This window comes from Vulpes vulpes, chromosome 2 (genome assembly GCF_048418805.1).
Source record: "Vulpes vulpes isolate BD-2025 chromosome 2, VulVul3, whole genome shotgun sequence".
NCBI classification, from domain to species: domain Eukaryota; kingdom Metazoa; phylum Chordata; class Mammalia; order Carnivora; family Canidae; genus Vulpes; species Vulpes vulpes.
The window spans coordinates 128047481-128068512 of record NC_132781.1 but is presented as its reverse complement, the minus strand read 5'-3'; the positions used below and the strand labels follow the sequence as shown (position 1 = coordinate 128068512).

At 42.2% G+C, this 21032-nt stretch overlaps 1 protein-coding gene across 3 annotated transcripts in view; it reads right to left on the bottom strand.

The window, feature by feature from the left end:
* Positions 1 to 18324, bottom strand: part of MAP3K1 (mitogen-activated protein kinase kinase kinase 1) — a 78898-nt gene extending 60574 nt beyond the window's left edge. Inside the window, exon 1 of one of the 3 annotated variants that reach the window (XM_072749953.1) lies at positions 17828 to 18324. In XM_072749953.1, coding sequence (XP_072606054.1) covers positions 17828 to 18309 — 482 coding nt within the window. In that variant the 5' untranslated portion in view covers positions 18310 to 18324. Of the gene's footprint in view, positions 1 to 16826; positions 16913 to 17559; positions 17622 to 17827 lie in introns of those variants that run through there. The other 2 variants (XM_072749954.1, XM_072749955.1) reach the window with 2 other exon arrangements.
* Between the last annotated feature and the right edge of the window lie 2708 nt (positions 18325 to 21032).

The following is a 21032-nucleotide window of genomic DNA, read 5'->3' as shown; positions in this document are numbered from 1 at the left end:
AATGTGGGTCACGAAGCGTATGGGAAAATATGAACATTTAAAATATACCCCTTAAGTAGAAACTTTTAACAAAATAGAAGTGCTATTATCTATGTTTTTAATACATGCAATCTCCCTTAGTACAATTTAAAAAAATCAATCCTAGATGAGGTATTTTAAAAAATCAATAATTGATAGCCCATATTTTTCTAGATCTCTGGGCTAACTTCTGTGACAGATTTAAAAACAATCCGGTTTCAGCCAGTATAAAATGTAGATCCTGTGCTCTGCATTTCCACAAAGTAACATACTGGGGCAGAAGTAACTCGATAACATGAGAATAGATAATCAGCCTAGTAGTAAAAGTATGGTATAAGTAATTCAAGGTGCCGAGCAGATTGATCACAAAGGCAAATCCTATCAATGCTCAATAAATGATTTATAAAGTAAGATTTATTTTTAATAAGAACTGAGAAATACAAGAAAATGTGTGAATACAGTGGCATTATAGGAACCTTGCTATATAGCAAAGAATTCGGGCAGCATGGGTGGCTTAGTGGTTTAGCGCCACCTTCAGTCCAGGGCCTGATCCTGGAGACCAGGGATCGAGTCCCACATCCGGCTCCCTGAAAGGAGTCTGCTTCTCTTTCTGCCTGTGTCTCTGCCTCTCTCTCTCTCTGTCTCTCATGAATAAATAAAATCTTAAAAAAAAAAAAATATATATATATATATAGCAAAGAATTCAGTGTAGGTGGCTTACTGAAGATCTTGTAATAGCAAATCCCAGAACAATTTGTCTGTATGGGTAAAAGAAAAGGCAAGACCCATGTGTGTGTTTGAGGGGTTGGGGTGTGTGTATGTGTTGTAGGCAGGGGAATATGAAACAGACACAACTCAGAAAAAATACTTTCATTTGGCTCAGTGTTTGGCCAACCATATTCTCTACTCAGATAAGAAACTTCTACTAATTTGTTTTTAGTAATTAATATCTGCGACATTCAGTATTTTGGAGAACCTTTGATAAGAATAAAGCATTTTATTACACAATGTAATTCTGAGCACATTTCTTTACCAAGTTGCTGTATTTAGAGATAAGCTGACTTCAGACACCAACGGTTTTATGTCTTATCACCAAAACTTGGCCCAGGAAGAGGGAGAAGAAAAAGCAAGAAGTTCTTGAGCATAAACCTTTTCTCTTTGGTGCCAAAACTGTCTTTATGGATCTAAGCCCCAAGAAGGAAGGCTTTGTTCTCATGCATCTTTGGCACTATTTAAAACCCCTAGCAAATCCTCCTGCAGTGGAGGGAATGTTCCACCATGCACTTATAAAACTGCAGGATGATTTGAGTTTGCATTGTGCAAATGACAATCTTACCTACCTTATTAGTGATAACAAAAACTATTGCTAGTTATCACAATCAGTCACAATAACCTAGAAGAATGGTGTTAATGCAACCGAGACTCAAAAGAACTTCCTTTATTTCTCATCACAGCTGTGTCTGTGAATAAATCAGGAGCCTACAGCATGTAGTAACTACTCCCAAATATCTGAATAACTGATCCCAACAACTGGAACTAAATGTACGGGTTGTGATGGAAGCAGAAAGGGTCAAGTATTCCTCACTACCAGGTATCTAAGACAAACAGTAATTAGTATTGGATGTACCCAGCAATGAATTAAAGCAGCTTCAGTTCTGTGTATGGGCAAGAGTTTTCTGTAGATACATTTCAATTAGGTACAATCACAATGATTAAGTCAGTTAAAAAGTCCTATTCTAAATCTACTTGAAAGTCTAATTTTTCTATAACTTGAGCCCCAAATTATTAGATTAAAAAATTCATAGTAAAGTTCATACTTACTAAGAATTGCCAACTCTATCCAATTTATGTGAAAAGACCCCCCACCCCGTACAATTAAATTTGAATTTTCATAATCAGGAAAAAATACAATTAAGTGTCACCAAACACAAAATAAAGTTTTAAGTAAAAAGGAAAGTATGTATACATATGGGCATTTATAGAAAGAACTTTATAAGCACAGAAAAAAGTCCAAGGAGGTTATTAGACCTCCTTGCTTATTAGAGGTTATCCCTGGGGATATCTGTTCCTTATACAATTAAAGCTGATGTTTAAAAAAGACCATTTTAAACAGTTTAGTTACCAAAAATTATATTTAAAGTTATTTTCAAAACTCTCTAACAGTATCTGTTAAACATAAACATGCTTACTACTCAGGCCTAATTTCTCTTGACTTTGTAAAACACTATTCTCCCAGTATAGTTATAGGCTTTAAAACAGTAAATATTTTCTCATCATTTAAGGTCATTTAACAAATATGATTTCTCTTTTCTGAGCCTTCACTGATTTTCCTTACTATTTCTCCTTAGAGTTGATATCCAGGTTTAAAATTCTAAGAGTTTGTAAGTTCAAAAAACCAACTGTTGTTTCAATAATTGGGGTAACTTTTAAATTAAATTAGTGGGAAGTTGCTAGAGCTTTAAGGGAACCAAGAGAATATGTAAGTCAACCTCCTTTTTTCACAGATGAGAAAAACCAAACCTAGGAGACTAGCCTTATGTCCTCATAAAGTGATGAGATTCCAGATCTATGTACTACCAGTGATATGCTTTATACCGTTTTATATAGTTTTGAAAGTTATGTTTTCATGTATTCTAGTAAATAATTTCAAAATAATAAGGAAAAATAAATTGCTCTCAAGATGATGTATAATCTACACACACTACCTTTGCTAAACTAATGGTAGCTAATAAGGTAACCTTGAATCTCTTAACCTTATCCTCATCTGCACAAATTATTAATTAGTGAGTCTTCATGGTTACTTGCAGTGATGTTACTGACAGTTAATTTTCCTGAGTACTTTCCTGGGTCAAGAATCATGCTTCATTATTTCATCTAATCACTCCACTTACACCATTTCTGAGGTAGGAAATGTGAAGTTCAGAGAAGTTAAGTGAGTTCCCTGGAGACCAACAGTAGTAAATGGCTAACAGATCTGACTCTTAGGATGCAGGTTCCTAATTACTATGCTGTGCCATCTCTGAAATATAAATGTGCAGTTCCAAAACCACATTCAGGATCAAAGTGGATGGAATTTGTTTTGCAAGAGAACACCTCCCAATCTGTGAACTTTTGAAACTGTGGGAGTTGTTGGCAGTGCAAAGGTGGCTGCAGACTATCTTGCACCAGCTCTGATGCAACTCCTTTGGGTCTCCTGATCCACTTCCTAGCAAACTGTGATAACCTGTCAAACTACAAAAGTTTTGTCCTATGCACAAAAATGTAAAGACTAGCCATTGAGAGCAATATGGAAGCAGGGAGCTCTGCATGCCTCTCTAACAGAGACAGAAATCTTGTCCCCAGCTTCGTTCCTGAGCCCCATCTACACCCTGCCCTCCACCCAAAGCTATCTGAACTATACTTGCAGTTCTTCATGGTAGCAGGAGGCCTGCTTGCTGCAGTCATGAAACCTCCCTGCAAGCCCCTTTCACCTGTTTAATAACTCTGCATTCTTTGGGACTTGGCACAGACCTCTCATTTCCCAGAACACCCTCCCTATACCGACCGGCCTCACTCCCAGCTGACTAAGGTCTGCACAACCCGTGTCATCAGAAGACTGTTAACTTGTTAAACTCCTTCACAGGCATCATCCCTGCTGGGTTCCCAGCACCTTGGTGCCTGGTTCACAGCAGTGACTCGGAGTGCTCCTGAAGGCACGGACAGTGGCAGTGTCAAGGTGGGGGAGGGGGATAAGAGTACTGGCAATAGGCATTCACCTTGGCATGTTTACTGCTCTGTCTTTTGGTTTCTCTAGAGAGAGTACCCACAGAACAGACAAAAAGAGATTTCCCACATCTGATATGCCTGTCTTCCTATAGCCCATCAGCACCTTGGGACCTTTCCTAAGGAGGCCAGGCAGCTGATATAAACCTTGTGATGATGTGCCCAGGACACAATCAAGCCCTGTCTGTGCTTGCAGCATTTTAGCATGTTTGTTCTCTGAATGATGGTTTGGGATTATTCTCAAAGACAGTAATACATTGCATGGTACCAAAATATTTTCCAAACTTTGCACCTTTGAAATTTTAATACAAATTGAAAAATCTGGCTCACTTTATAAAAATGTGCACTTTACAAACAACTCTTTGTAAAACACTGTTGTTCAGTTAAGACATGACCACAACACAATGACAGAAGAAAAACTGAAGAGGTTTAAAAGTAGCAAATCTAACACAGATACTGAAGAACTTTACACAAAAGAGTTCAGCAAAATTTACAACACAGTACTGACTTCTACAAATAGCCACGTTTATATTTAGCAGAATACCAATAACTCTTTATTACAAAGGGAAAAAAAACAATTAAAAAAAAAATCTCACAGTGGAGATAAAATGAGTATTCCAGATAGAGGAAACAGCACACTAAGAAAAAAGGGGCAAGCTGGGAAAACAAAAATATGAACATGGCCCTAGAATGCCTGGAGCAGGGTGTCCTGGAAGGGGGAGCTAAGAGGGAAGCAGAGCTGGTCGCCAGAGGCTTCTGAGCTATATAATAAGGAGTCTGAACTTCATTCTGAAGATGAAGGAAAGTTTCATGGACAGAAGTGTCAAGGTCAGACCTGAACTGTAGAAGCCTCAGTCTAACTGCGGTGTAGGGAAAAGACAGGAAGACATGTCTAAAAGTAGGAGACTAGTTACGAAGGACACTTTGCAAGAATCAGGATGAGGTGACAGTGGCATCACCCCGGGTTAGCAGCTGTGGTGTAGATTCCAAAGCCCGTAGAGAACTGGCAACACTAGAATCGGAGGCTGCTCGGACGCTGACAAGGAGAAAGCCAGAAGAGTAGGAGCACGGCAACTTGGGAGATGGTAGCAGGCATTACCAACAGGAATCCAGAACAACCAAGTGATTGGAGGGAAAGGATGGGAATGCTGGAGAGCACAAGTAATCAGTTTGGAAACGTGGAAGCTGCAGTGACTGCCAGAGCTGCATCTTCTAGAGAAACCATCCCAGAGGTAGTTGGATGCAGGGTTCTGTCACTGAAGCCAAGACATTTCGGGAACCAAAATATCCATCAGAATGAGTCAGCAAAGATACAGTTAATGGTCTCCTGATATCTCCTCTTTCTCTAGTCAATGACTTTCTTTTAAATTTTTGTAAAAAATTTGAAATGTGGTTATTTAGGAGTTTAGGCTCCTAATAAGAAAAGATCTGGAATAAAGGAATGTATTTGGGAATTTCCAAATGCTTGAAAATTTAGTATATGATAAAGGGGATGTTTTTCATCAATGAATAGTACTGGAACACCTAGTTAGTCATTTGGGAAAAATAAAGTTAGAGCCCTCTGTCACCTCTTAAACTTCAGATGGATCAATGATTATTTTTTTAAAAACATAAAAACAGGAGCCTTGGTGGCTCAGTTGGTTAAGTGTTGGACTCTTGGTTTGGGCTCAGGTCCTGATCTCAGGGTCATAAGATCGAGCACTACATCAGGCTCCACACTCAGCATGGAGTCTGTTTGAGATTCATTTCCCTCTTCCTCTGCCCCTCCCGCTTGTGCTCTCTCTCTCTCTCTCTCAAATAAATACACATATATTTTTAAAATGCATAAAAATATTATAAAACACTGATGAAGTGTGATAATTCTGCAATTAGGGAATAATAACAGTATTACTTACATAGTGTTCCCCATGCACCATGCACTGTTTGAAGAACTATACAAATACACAGTCTTTGCAACAACTATGAAGTGGCATCTTCATGTCATAGTTATGAAAACTGAAGTGCAAAGAAGCTAAGTAACTGCCCAGTTACCCTGCTTGTAGTTGTGAAACTGTGACTAGAACTCATGTACTTGTACTCTTGAGGACTATACAACACTGCATCTCTAGAAAGCCATTCTATAAGACTTAAATAGAAATAATGAAAAGAACTGAAATTTGAAAAAATAATTAAAGCTTCTTTATGGAAAAATACTGTAACTGAAATTCATAACTCACAAAAGTGGAGGAAAACAATTATAATACATATCAGAGCTAAAATTCTAATATACAAAGGATGATTACAAACCAGTAAGAAAAAATGAACAATTCTTACCCATGTGTGAAAGGAAATATACCAAAGAAATATGAAACTAGTAATAAACAGGACAAATTATACAATGATCTAAAAAGCTAAGAATTACAAATTAGAGTGAGAAACCATTTTTTTAGCCACCAGACTGGCAAAAAGTGGAATATCGATGATACCTAATGTTGGCCAAAATGTGGGGCCAAGGGCACTCTCACATACTGTGAGGTAAATATAAACTGGTACACCGTTTGACAGGGCAACTGAGCTCTGGAGTCAAATTTTAAATATGTGTGTTCTTTGACTCAGCAATTCCACTTCTGAATATTTGGTTTATAGAACTAAATGCACAAATATTTGAAAATGTATGTACAATGATAGTCACTGAAGCTTAACAGAACAATCTGAAAACAAAGTATATAAATGTCTAAAAATAGGAAACTGGCTAATGTGACATTCACATGATGGAATATTATTCAGTCATTAAAAAGACAGCTCTGTTATCAAGATAACACTGTCAAGAAAGAAAGCAAATTGTATAGTAGTCTATTATACAAGTAGTCCTTTTTTGTTAAATGATAAAGATATAAATTTTTAAAAATTAATTGTTCTATTGCTTTTAAAAGGATTGCCCAATAATTTTATTAATGAAGTTTAATTCTGTAAATTCTGAATCCCAGAAACATCATTAGGACCTTGTACAATGGCACAGAGATGTCAGTGCATCAGAAGTGAAACATATTTTCAAGATTCAAAATAAACTTATAACACTAAAATTTTTCAGGAATGTTAATATCTACATTAATCTGTCACGTCTTTTATAAAATCTAAGTTTTATTTATTTACTTATTTATTATTTTTAAAGATTTTATTCATTTATTCATGAGAAACACACACACACACACAGAGAGAGAGAGAGAGAGAGAGAGACAGGCAGAGGGAGAAGAAGCAGGCTCCATGCAAGGAACCTGATGTGGGACTTGATCCCGGGACTCCGGGATCACGCCTGAGTCAAAAGCAGACGTTCAACTGCTGAGCCACCCAGGAATCTCTAAAATCTAAGTTTTAATGAAAATAATCTTACTTACTACCCAAAGCAGAATTTAAGAATACTAATAGAAACCTGGAAAATTAATGAGATACAATCAACTCATTATTTTGAAGGAGCAAAAAGAAGAAATGTGAAATGTGTTTCAAAACACTTATCATCTTAGAGCATACAGACATGAGGAATGTTTTTGCAAGAAATTAAACCAAAAATCTTGCAGTCATCAAGTAACTTGATCAATGTTACAAAGTTGGAGTTTACTGCCTAACTCCTCAGTCTTCCTAGGAGAAAGGTCAGTGTATACCAGTGGTGGTGGTGGTGGTGGTGATTAACAAGTTTCTTAAAGAAACTGCAGGCTATAAGGTGACTCAGACCAACAAATAAAGCAAGAAAGATTTTCCCCACAGACAATCCACACGACATTTCTAATGAGTACTGTCCAACTTTATGCAATTCTAAAGAACATATCATTTACGCAGTATCAACAAGGTCATAGGAATATCTCTTCTACGTAACTTAGAAGCTTACCACATTAAGGATCAAAATACTTTCTACAATTATCTTGAATGGAAATCCTGATATATAATAAGCCTAATTCAGTTCACCAAGTAGAAAGAAACACCACAACCTTACAATGATGAGCCACCACACTCACCATTACAAAACACAACCCTGATCACACTCATTCTACATATAAGGAAATTGATACCCAAAAAGTAATATGGAAAGTTCTGTCATTTAATAAATTTATGATCTGGGACACCTGGGTGGCTCAAACGGTTGGGCATCTGCCTTTGGCTTAGGTCATGATCCTGGAGTTCCGGGATCGAGTCCTGCATCAGGCTCCTGCATGGAGTCTGCTTCTCCTCCCTCTCTGCCTATGTCTCTGCCTCTCTCTATGTCTCTCATGAATAAATAAATAAAATCTTTAAATAAACAAACAAACAAATAAATAAAATGTATAATCTGAGAAGCTATCCAGACATGTAGAAATGAAAGATCCCATACCAGGTGTCCCCTGACAGCCAGGTTGTGTGGTCTTCTTCTCCCTCCCTCTCTCCTCTCTTGCCGTCAAATCTCTCTCTCTCTGACTATACTGCTGCCATCAGGGAACCTGTCCCTTCCTCATTCTGTTAGTCCTTCTAATTGGCTGCTTTTTTGATTACTGTGTGTTGGGAGATACCAAATGGATAAGACTACAAGAATAATATCTTAAATAAGTGTCAGTGAATCCTGAGCCAATGCCCCTGGAACTCGTTAAGTGTAAAATCAAAGAACTTCAAAGGACAGATTTTGTTACAGGCCCTTTGGCAGCTGAGAGCCTTTTTTCCTTACTTCTTAGTGCTAAACCATGTTCTAGATAAGGGAGGTTGCAGGGTTTAGTTACCATCAGTAAATTTTAAAATGTTTTCTGTTAACGTGGGCTCTTGGTTCGTAAAATCTTACACAGTATTCGCCTAGCAAATTTTTTTCTTTTTTTTTAAATTGTTTATTTATTCATGAGAGACACAGAGTGAGAGAGAGAGAGAGAGAGAGAGGCAGAGACACAGGCAGAGGGAGAAGCAGGCTCCACGCAAAGAGCCTGATGTGGGACTTGATCCCGTGACTCCGGGATTATGCCCTGGACTGAAGGCGGAGCTAAACCGCTGAGCCACCCGGGTTTCCCGCAAATTTTTTCTTTGATGCAAATGTGAACTATTTATTCCAAGATGAATTATTAATAAAAAATTAATATATTTTGCATGAAATAGGATTATTGGGATAAGAATCCCAGAAGTGGTATTTTAAGTTTACATTAAGAGTACTTAAAAGAGAAAAATTAACGCATAACACTTGAGTATAATTATACACAAAATATAAATATACTCAAGGGATAAGAATCCTAAAATGGTATCTTAAGTTTACATAACATTCTAAGAATTTGAAAAAATGAATCATTATATTAATGCATAATCCCTTTATGTGTATATTTATGTATATATGAGTATAAACATGAATATAGATATCACATATACATAAATATACATACACACATATTTTCACCCCCCAGTAAGTACAAAAGAATTACATACAGATAGTAAGTTCTTCTAACCTACAGCAGATTATCATGCAATAGAGCAGTCTCCCCTTTTCCACAAGGGACACATTCTAAGACCCCAGGTGATGCCAGAAACTACAGATAATATTGAACCCTATGTATAGTATGTTTTTTTCCTATACATATATACCTACAATAAAGTTTAATTTATAAATTAGGCACAGTAAGATAGTAATAATAATTATCACAATATACTTTAATAAAAGTTATATGAACTTGGTCACACTCTCAAAATCTTACTATACTGTACTCACCCTTCTTGTGATGATATAACATGATAAATGACATAAACATTGTGATGTAGCATTAAGCTACTAGTGACCTCCTGATGAAGTGTCAGGAGGATAGTCTGCTTCTAGACCGTGACTGATTACAGGTAACTGAAGCCTCCGAAAGTGAAACTGTGGAAATGGGAGGCAGGGACTACTATATAGCTATTTCCTCCATACCACATTAAGCTGTCCTACCTTACTCAAAACACTTGGCGTGTCTTCTAGTCTAGACACTTCCCAATGAATCTATCATAAACTGAGAACGTGGCAATACCAATCATCAAGCCTTCTGCTGTTTAATCCTGTCTCAGCTAGGTCCCAGACTACAACTGACCAAAGGTGAAGAACACACAACCTACTAAGTTGAACTTGTCATGTCATTATTATCCTTACTCATTTATTCCACAAATATTTACCAAGGGGCTACTCTGGACCAGGCATTTTGCTAGGTGCTGAGTCCCTGTCCAGCCACAGGCACTCTCCACTCAGGTCTTACAGTCTTCTGGAGAAGGCAGCCATTCATCAGATGAGATAACAAATGTAAAACCACAACACTGAGAGTAGGGACACTGCTATGAAGCCAGTCTGAGAGATCAGGGAAGAAAAGCTTCCCTGCGGAAGTACCAGTGAGCTAAGATTTGAACTATCAAGTACTGACTTGGGACTGGGGAAAGTGTTCCCGGCAGAGGGAGCATGCAGTGCATGCCAAAGCCCTATGGCAGGAGGTAGTGTGCTGAGTTTGAGGAAATGAAAGAAGGCAATCCTGCAGAGAACAAGGGCAAGTGCGAGCTGAGATAGACTTGGAGAGGCAGGCAGGGGCCAGACAGGGCAGGGACTGGGTAGGGGAAGTTAAGGATTCCTTGGTCCTTAACCAAATGGCAAGCTTCTGAAAGTTTTTAGTTTTATTTATTTTTTAAATTTACTTGACAGAGAGAGTGCAAGTGAGTGCAAGAGCACAAGCAGGGGAATTGGCAGGCAGAGGGAGACAGAAAAGAAGGCTCCCCAAAGAGAAGAGCAGGAAGCCCCCGGTGGGGCTCAATCCCAGGACCCTGGGATCATGACCTGAGCCCAAGGCAGATGCTTAACCACCCAGGCGCCCCTTTCCAAAGTTGTTATAGTTAATCTTGGGGGCACCTAGGTGGCTTAATTGGTTAGGCGTCCGCCTTCCGCTTGGGTTATGATCCTAGAGTCCAGGGATAGAGACCCGCAGGGAGCCCTGCAGGGGGCTCCCTGCTTAGCAGGGAGTCTGCTTCTACCTCTGCTCACGTACTCTGTCTGCCTGTCTCTTTCGCGCGTGCGCATGCTCTCTCTTGCTCTCTTAAATAAATAAAATCTTTAAAAAAATAAAGTTTTTATACTCAATCTTGTTTACTTTTCTAGAGTAACATTGTTATAATCAAATTAACATTTTACAATGATCACTCTGGCCATATAATATGGAGAACAGGGATGCAGGGTCAAGTCCTGCATCGGGCTCTCTGCATGGAGCCTGCTTCTCTCTCTGCCTATGTCTCTGCCTCTCTCTCTGTGTCTCTCATGAATAAATAAATAAAATTTTAAAATATATATGGAGAACAGATTGGAAGGGAGAACGGATACTGGGAACAAGTCAAGAGGCGACTACATCAGTATAAATATAGGATCATGGAACCCTGGCCTAGAAATGTGGTACAAAGGTCAAATCCCCAGCCTGTGATGGTGGACTAAATACAAGGAGTCATCAAGGGTAACTCCTAGGTTCTGGTTCTGCCATTTCATGAGCAGAGAATATATTTGTAAGACCAGGTGTAGAGAAAACCCTGAATTTGGTTTTAGATATCTGAGTATGGAAATCTCATACAGACAACCATAGGTGTGGAGTTTAGGAGAGATCGTGGCTAGGAAAATAAATTTGGCAATCACTTGTGAATGATCAATAATTATCTAAAGGCATTAGTGGTGGGGATGAAGAAGACACAATGACAGAAGCCCTAGGATCACCCTAAGGATCTTCTCATATTAATGTTCAAGATGGTGATGATGGGCCCCCAAGGAAGAATTGCCAGGGCTAAGAAGAAAATTAGGAGGGTTACCCATTGGCCCAAGTAACTAACCACTTCAAATATCAGAAATTCAATTTTCTTAGTATTTGACAGTTTGAGCATGGCTCTAATTTCTTTGTAATTACACTTAGCTATTAAGCTAATTTAAGTTATACATTTTATACATTCAATATTATCAACCAGATTGCTAAATACCAACTACTGTTATATATAACTACATAAGAAACAGTCCTTGCCTTCAAAACTTACCTTAAACTAGATGATGATTAAAATCATATCGAAGTAAATCACTATAATCTTCAGATACACTAATTTAAAAATAATCACTTCAGGAAATTAATTCATCCTAACATTTATGGGCACCTAATATTCATGGGTGTTGGACACTAGTCTAGGTACCCGGCAATGGTATGAATAGTAAGAGTTCCTTGTTTGTTAACAACTGATATTTAGTATTTAGAATGCTGTAAGACCAGTTTGAAGATTTGATAATATACCAGTTAAATGACTATAGACAATTACAAAAGGTAATGATCCAGTCTATTTGTCAACAGTAGAGTCTCCACCCAGTATCTACTCTTTCCTTACTCTATATACACTCATCATCACTATATTTTCATGTGATAAACTTAGTTAATGCACTAACTACAGCACTGTGTAAACTCCAAGGACTTCCACCAGTCTTCAAGAGGTCCGATGGCCTCATTAATAATTCCCGGGTGTCATACTTTACTCTCAGAAATATGTGCTTTGTGGGTATTAATAACTTAACAGTCCTTTGTACTGTATGACATCTCAATCTATTAAACCAAACTAACCAGACTGGTATTCCAAAGGACACAATCACTAACAATACAGAACCCCCTTCCATATCTAACATACCTACACCAACTGTGATATGCCATAAAGTAAATGAAGATAAGGATTTTTTTTTATTATCTTATACTCTAGAGCATATTTGACATTTCCTAAGGGTTTCTTAACTAGCAGAGTTGCTGTTACTAATAACAAAGACTAAGTTTTAAAACCACCATTGGCATGTATTGAGTTTCTTGCTCCCTATAACCCCTCTCAATGTTCTTTTAAGAAAAAAAAAAAAATCGTGGGCAGCCCCGGTGGCGCAGCGGTTTAGCGCCGCCTGCAGCCCAGGGCGTGATCCTGGAGTCCCGGGATCGAGTCCCACGTCAGGCTCCCTGCATGGAGCCCACTTCTCCCTCTGCCTGTGTCTCTGCCTGCCTCTCTCTCTCTGTCTCTCTCTGAATAAATAAATAAATCTTTTTAAAAAATTCGCATCTGAACTTGCAATTTCATGATTTTCCTCTTAAAAGTGTAAGGAGAAATAGTTTGAAATTAATCTGTATCTAGATTCCTTTTTCCATTATTCTAGAAATGGAAAAACTACAGCACAGACCTAACCTAAGAAAGGGGAAAGAGACCAAAGGACAGGAGCAAAAACTAGCAGACCAAAATATACAAGCAGAAATCAGAAATCAGTCACTACCCTTGACTATTAACCTGGAAGGCCAATTAATTGCTCAGAAAGTTAGGGAGATACCACTGTATTCAGTATAGGAAAACAGTGTGTAAGGCTGTGGATGAGATTCAGAGCACTAATTTTTAATCTGGGTCGTCTTACAGAGATTCGTAAACTTTGGATGAATGAAATAAAAAACCACAAAGGAACAAGGTACAGCTATACTGAAACAGTTTCTCTCCATGTGTGATGGTTTAGATTCATGAGTGATGTTAATTTCAGCTTCTTTATTTTCCCCCACTTATAGCACAAATCAAAAAATCTAAGAAACACTGAGCATGAATCAATTATTCTCCTTGCCTAACACGTTACAGAAAACTATGTAATATATACACATACAAAGAAACAACTATATTGGCTAAGGCACTGAGCAGAGTTCTATTTATTATGTTTGTTAGGATTCCTGCAGAACTTCCTCCTTAAAAAATGACCAATTAATTTATTATTAATTTGGAAAAATAAAAGCAGCGTAGAAGGTGGAAAGAAATTAACTGTGGAGTCAGACTGATCTAGGTCTTTCTTCTAGGTATGTGATCACAGGGCTTTAGCATCAAATCTGAGTTTCCATCTCTTGAAAATAGAAATGACAATGCCTTGGAGGGCTGTAGTGATAATGAAATGAGATACTATATATAACTAACTAGCCTGACCTGCAGAAGGCAAGAAAGGTGACTACATAAAAGGAATCCAAATGTATCTGTATGCTCAATGAATGTGTTTCAGCCACAGCTAAAATCCTCCTATAATCTTGCTATAAGAAGAGCACCTGACTAATCTCACTGCTTTGCATTGAACATTTAATTCTGTTCCTGATTACTTCTTTCATGTTTAAAAATGTTCTTAAATTATTTGTTAAAGACAATTTGGGTCTGTTCCTAAACTGCACATTTCCTCACATTAATCTTCTACCCATTTACGTTTTTAAGTAGCTCTGACTTCTGACTTAGGATATAAAAAGGCAAGGACAGAGAAAAACCAAGTTTAAGGATATACTTGGTATATCTGATATACGCAAAGTATTCCCAAGGTTAGAGGTGCAATATGGTGTAGTTCTTAAGCAGCCTCTGGAGACTATTACTTTCCTATGCCAGTTTTTCTATTGCCTTCTTTACAGAGAAAAATACTTCTCAACCCAAGAAAATGGGTTACAAATGAAAAATTTGTGCTTTTCTAACTCAGAGCACTTCTGAATGCCCCATATCTTCCCTCAGGGGAATCCATTCACCATAACTGCCTTGCCACCCCATTATTTCTTCTTCTGGAATGCTCACAGCCAGTGTCAAGGACTGATGAGCAGACAGCCTAGGCAAGCTGTAGCTGGTTATTTTGCTCTTGTTGAAAACAAAGAACACTCCTTTCTTATTTTGAAATCTTCAAGTCAGTAAGTCAATGACCATTTTTAAAACATGCCACATATGCGTGAGGTACGATAGAAGATGGGAAAGAATATCAATGAACAGGGCTACTTCCTGGGCTTTGTATCTAACAAAATGGAGTTATTATAGAGTATTGGAAATCATACATTAAGGAATGTTGGTTAACCAGTCACCCTTGCCAAAATCAGATATGAAAAGAAAATAAAAGTTGGCGACAACTACAGTTCTGACATTTTTCTTTCAGAATTATATTTATAAGGTTAAATACAATAAAGAATGCACTGATTTTCTTACCTGATTTAAAACAGAATTGAGACAATTCAAAACCACAAAACTTACAAATTCACTTAAGTTAATTTTATGTTAACTACTTCTACTCTTTTATAAAAATCATCAATTTAATTTTTTATAACTTATTTTTGGGTAATAAAGTTCCTATATCTACTCTAGTAAAAAGTCACTAAATTATATTTTTAACCTAGCAGCTTCTAAAAGGAAGTGAAAGCTGAAGGCTATATGAGGATATAAAAGCAGCCTATGAAATAGCTTTATTTTTAAGCAAAAACTAACATTAACAAGCACAGCATATCTTGTTCTTTCATGGGGCCAGCAAATTGATAGTTAGGGTTTTTTTAAGTCACAAAAATAGGATAGAGTAATTATATCTACCAAACTCACAACAGCCTGTTCAATGGAGAGTAACACTGTAATTTTTCTTCAAAGACAATAAATAGGAAGAAAAAGTTCCTAATTCTGTAATAGAAGTTAAAATTCCAAACCCTTGGGCGCCACTTACAGGCACAAAACTTTCATTGATTTCAATTATTACCCTAAAGGAGAGGGAGACATAAAATCTTTTAATATGAGTATAACTTACATAATTTATACTCTGCAAATGTATTTTCTACATTTTCAGTTTCTACATCAAAGATAAAAAAAAACTGAAGTAAATTCTGAAATTAAAATAGAATTCTCTTTAAAAAGTACGGTAAGTCTTTAGGCAGAAGGGAGCTCCAGATCTATACTACTACTGAAACATAAAAATACTTCAAAATATCAGTGCTTTATTTTCCTCTAGGAAGTACAAATGAAACTACTGTCAAGGGCAGCCCAGGTGGCTCAGCGGTTTGGCGCCGCCTTCAGCCTAGGGTGTGATCCTGGAGTCCCAGGATCGAGTCCCATGTCAGGCTCCCTGCATGGAGCCTGCTTCTCCCTCTGTCTGTGTCTCTGCCTCTCTCTCTCTCTCTCTCTCTGTTTCTCATGAATAAATAGATAAAATATTAAAAAAAAAAACTGTCAAAAAGTAAAATGTAAAGTTCACTGAACTCTATAATCAAAGTATTTATACAAATAGGTGCAAATTAATTTCAATCCCACAGACAAGGAATGGAAGGAGAAATCACTGTATTTTCAAGATTAGAGAATCAACATTTTACTATAAATGAAGTCTGTAGGTATGACATTAGCATACTGGCTAATGAAACTCATTTTTTAAAAATGATAATGCTGACTACCTCATTAAACAAAGAGCTCCTTTACAAAGAGGGGTAAAAAAAACCTGTGTTATAAAATGCAAAAACTAAACGTGGGGTTACTCCGTCCTGAATTCGATCTGCCTCCACCTTAGTCCTCTTACGGTGTGTGGTTGCCCTCACGAGAACAGATGCAATGTCATGCTCTAACATTATGCTCTAAAGTTGCTCTCACGAGAACAGATGCAATTAACTTTTAAAATTTAATGCCTAATATTTTTATCTGGAGCTCATTTGTACTATAAATTGCCTTCAAAGAATTATTCTAGTGAGGTTTTAATTCAATCTTCACAGAAGTAGGAAAGTATAGAGAAACCTAACTCTTGTTAGACTAAGTTATATTTACAAGTGCACACAGTAAACTATCACAGCCACAAATCTCCTTTCCTCTCAAGATTGCCACGGCCCAGCGTTGACCATAATTTTTAGGGTTTTTTTTTTTGGGGGGGGGTGCAACTTCCTGGTAATAAATGAACTGCGGTTTTAAATAAATAGAGAAATCGAGCTCAACAAAGTGCTAAAGCACTTCAGATAATTAACCCAAACCAAGGATTCCTATTGCCAAATTCGTCTCACAAGGGAAACAGATATAAGGCATAGTGTTTAAAATACTCAGAATAAAGGTCAGGAGACTCCATGGGGCAACGGTTAAGTATCACAAAAACATTTCCAGCAACTCGAAATACTCATCAGGACTATGCTGTGCAAACACTCCCCAGATTTCCTTAAAAAAAAAAAAAAAAAAAAAAAAGGATTACGGCTGTCACACTTAAGAATTTCCTTTAAAATAAAGATTTTTTTTTCAGTTGTACAGAAAGGGTCAGGCCTGGAACGGCGGGTCCGTTGGGTCGCACGTACCGTGAGGCACAGGCGCCGCCGCACTAGCGGGGCCCGGGGGCCGCCGGCGGGGAGCCCGCGCAGCCGCAGCCCGCAGGACGCCCCGCACCCGGGCCGCGGACCCCGGCCGCGCCGCACAGGCTGCGGGGAGCGGGCACCGCCGCGGCGCGACTGAATGGCTGACGCATCCGGTCCGGCTCTCGCACCGCTCCGCCGAACGCACACTTCAAAGGCCAGATTCAAACTCCAAACCGAAGTCACTCAAATCTCAGTGGCGCTGTGCGCATTCCCAAGAACAGGCGGAGCCCCGCGAGGGCGCAGAGGGAAGACCCAAGTCCTCGGATATTCCGAGCCCCCGAGTCCGCAGCCCGCCCGCCCGCCCGCACCGCTTTGACAGGCGGACGGAGCCTGCAGCCCCGAGCCCCGCGCGGCCCGGCTCCCGGCGTCCGGGTCCCCGCCGGCCCGGTAACCTGCCGAGGAGCTCCGCCTGTCAAGGTCGGGAGGACCTCACCGCGTCCCCCGCCGCCCCCGCCGCCCCCGCCCCCCGGCCCCGGGCTGGGCTCCGCACCCACCCCGCCCCTTTCCGGGCCACCGCCAGCCTGCAGGCTCGGGCCTCAGCCCCCGCGATCCCGGGACTCTCGTCCAGGGCCGCCGCCGCGCTGCTGCCCGCCCCCCAGCCCGGCCCCGAGCGCAGCGCCGCGGTCCCGAGCCGGGTCACCTCGGGGAGTCCCGCTCCCCGGGCCCCTCACCTCACCTCTACGGTCCCCGCGGCGCGGCTCGCACGCCTGTCACATGTCCGCACACAATAACAAACTCTCCGGCGCGTCCCCGCCCCGGGTCCCCGGGCCGCCCCCCGGGCCGAGCCCCGCCCGCCGCCGCCCGCCGCCGCCCGCCGCCGGAGGGGGTCGGAGGGGGTCCCCGAGGGCTCGGATCCCGACGGGCGGCGCGGGGCCCGGGGTTCATTCATTGCCTCGCCCGCCCGCCCCGCGGGTCCCCGCCGCGCCCCCGGCCGCGCTGCTCACCCGGCGGGGGCCGCTGCAGGAGGCGGCTCGGCGGCGGGCGTCCGCTTCTCCCCGGGCTCGGCCCCCGCGGGGCTCGGGGCGCCGCTGTCCGGGGCGGCCGCGGGCTCCGGAGGGCGGGCGCCGCCACGGCTCGCGGCTCCGTGGGGCTGCGGCGCCGCCAGAGGCTGGAAGGCGCTCCCGCCCGCCGCGGCGTCCGAGGGCTCCGGCGACGGGGAAGGGGAGGAGGACGGCGGCGAGGCGGCGAGGAAGAGCGGCGGCTCCGGCAGCTGGTCCAGCTCCACGCTCCGCACTTTGCGCAGCTGCCGCCGCCGCCAGTCAGCCCGCTCGCGGCCCCCGCTGCCCCCCTCCCGCAGCAGCCCCGCGGCTGCCGCGGGCGCGCTGCTCGCCTTGAGAGCCGCCCCGCCGCCGCCCGCCTCGGGGCTCGCCGCCCCGGCGCCCGGGAATCCCGACGACGAGGCGCGATTCCCCGCCGCCGCCGCCATTTTCTCTCGCGGGCTACATTCGCTCGGCCCCTGCGAGGGAGGGAGGGGGCGGGGAGAGCGCAGGGGGAGGGCGGGCCGGCGGGCGCTGCGCCGCTGGCGTAGGGCAGCCTGCGCCAACTGCGTGAGCCGGGCCCGCCGGGCGCTGGGCCCGGACGGCCGGGCGGGCGCACGGGGCCCGGCCGCGGGGGAGGAGCGGGGCCGGCGGGGAGCAGGTGGAGCGAGCGGGCCCGGCGCCCGCGCGGCCCGGCGAGGCGGGCGGGGACGCAGCCGCCGCAAAGGCGCCCTGGGCTTTGCATGCCGCCCTCGCCCGGCCGCCAGGTGCTCCCGGGCCGCACCGGCGAGGGGAGGAGCCTCCGCGGCGGCCGTGCGCCGCTTCCTCTCGGCCGCAATCTCGGCCCGGCCGGCCGGGAGGTTGCGTTTCGAAATTCGGCGTGTCGGTGCGTCGGGCGGGTGCCGGCGAGAGGGCTCACGGCCTGTCATTCTCACCGCCCTTTGCAGTGGGCGTCGGGGAACCCGGGCGAGGACCGTCCCTCCACCCCCGACTCCGCGCGGGGCGCGCAGGTGGCGTCCAGGGTCGTTGCCTGGTGCAAAGCGAAAGAAACCCAGTGTTCGGCAGACGTGCAGCTGCAAACCAAAAAAATTAAAAATGTGTGTGTTTTTCTTTTAAAGCTTTTCTCCCCTTTTGTCCTCCTCTCTCCCAACATATACAAATAAAACTGCACAGAGTTTCCTGGGATATCTTGTTTACACCCTGGAGTCAGCGATGTGGGACACCCTTCTCACCTCCTCCTCCGCCTCCGCTACAGACACACGAGGAGGAGCGGCCGTCTTTGTACATCTTTAGTTTTTCCTGCGCTCTTTTTTGGGAAAGGCTACAGTGTACAGGACCAATGGAGCGCGTTAGGGGGAAGGAACCGAGGCTGTGCCGGAAAGGGCTCGACAATGTCACCCTCGGCCAGGTTTCGGCCCTCCCCGAACCCAGTGCCCCTGGCGGCACGTCCCTCTTCCCGGCAGGGTCTGGCCACCGGCCGGGTTCCCCCCGCCCCCGCCCCCGCCCCCGAGTTGCCTAACGTGGCGTTCGGAGCCTGTCCAGTCCCCGGGGCAGTCTCGGCGCTAAGGTGCCTTGGAATGGGAAAAGCACCATTTACATGTTAATGACTTTCGACCTTTTTCTTCTGGCGAGTAGAGCTTCTTCTGTGAGGCGTTTATTTCTCCCCTCTCTTATTTTCCTCCAGCTGATTTGTGTTGGGGGGGGGGGGCGGGGGCTCCTACAACTCGGGACACGCATCCCTAGATTTATTTTGCAAAATGTTAATTAAGACATGGGGATGGGTAGGAGGGAGGGGGAGGGTTCTTCACGAACAGAAAGAGGACTATCTTGTCAGTCTTCATAGAATTAGACATTAGGTCTGAACTCTGCAAAATAATCCATTTGACTTCTTGGAACTCGATAAAATGAAAGCCTCCTTCCCGACTCTAAATGTTAACTGAGGAGGGTGGTGGTATTCGAGGGATTTTTAAAAAATGGTTCTGATTTTGTATTAGCTCAACGTTTTGAATACTGCTGCATCTTCTTCCGCAAGATAGTTTTAGATGGTTATATTAAAAGGTAAAAATTTTGAAAGTTTAGATAAATCTGTTAAAAATTTAAAGTCTACATATAGGTTATAATTATACACTTTTAATGGTAGCCAGGTGTATCATTCAAAGTAAACACCAGTTGTTTCCCAGGTCTTCCAAGATTGCCACACCCACCAAATCCTAAATTGAAAAGGATAAACTTTCCTATTTAGATTGAAAAACCTTTAAATTGCACACACATATTCAGGTACCTTGTAAATGAGAAAAGCAAGCGGATGCCCTAGCCTTTCAAAATTGTTCCAATTTTAAAGTTCGGCCATAGTAGCAAAGTAGAACAGGATTCCAGCAGGAGTCTTTATTTGTATACCAAACTCAACACTCAACTAGCCCCAGTTCTCTGCACCACCGCGGAGAAACGCAAGTACTGGTCTTTTGCCTTGTTTTTGATGCTTTAAGTCATTTTGCCCTTGATCTTTTAAATAAATATTTGGGTTGTCATTATGCATCTATCCACTGACAAACTGATTTTTTTTTTTTTTTGAGAGAGAGAGAGAGAAAGAAAGAGATGGAGAGAGAAATAATCAAAGAACATGCTTGACTGCAAAAGATGTTTTTCCTCTGCCATATGTTAATACAAAGTCTCATTTGAGGAGAATTTAACCCATTGGATTGCTACTGTACTTTCTCTGTCTTAAGCATGGTTAGGACTCTAGCTCTGGTTTTGGTGCTGTTGGATCCTGCTTTATGTTAAAGCGTATCTTGAATATCTTGAATTGCATATCTTGAATTGCCTTAAGGTGATTTCTTTAATAATATAAAGGAGACGTGTGTCTATTCAAAGGTTGCTTGTGTACTGAAAACTCCAATTACTGTTCCCAAGCACTCTAGTTCTATCCTCTCTCAGATATAAGCATTGCAGTGATTACATTTATGCCATAAGGACTTTGCTAACCTTTGTACCAGTGCTTTGCAGATCACTGCCTCTATACAGTGCTTCTGGGAATCGCCTAACCCACACTTCAGTTCCTACACACATTCATTTAGAGGATCTCGTTTAATATTGGGGCATTTCTTGGTTGTGCATAAATGTCACTGACATTAGAATGAGCAGATTTCGTATGACTGGTAGAATTATTTCAGAC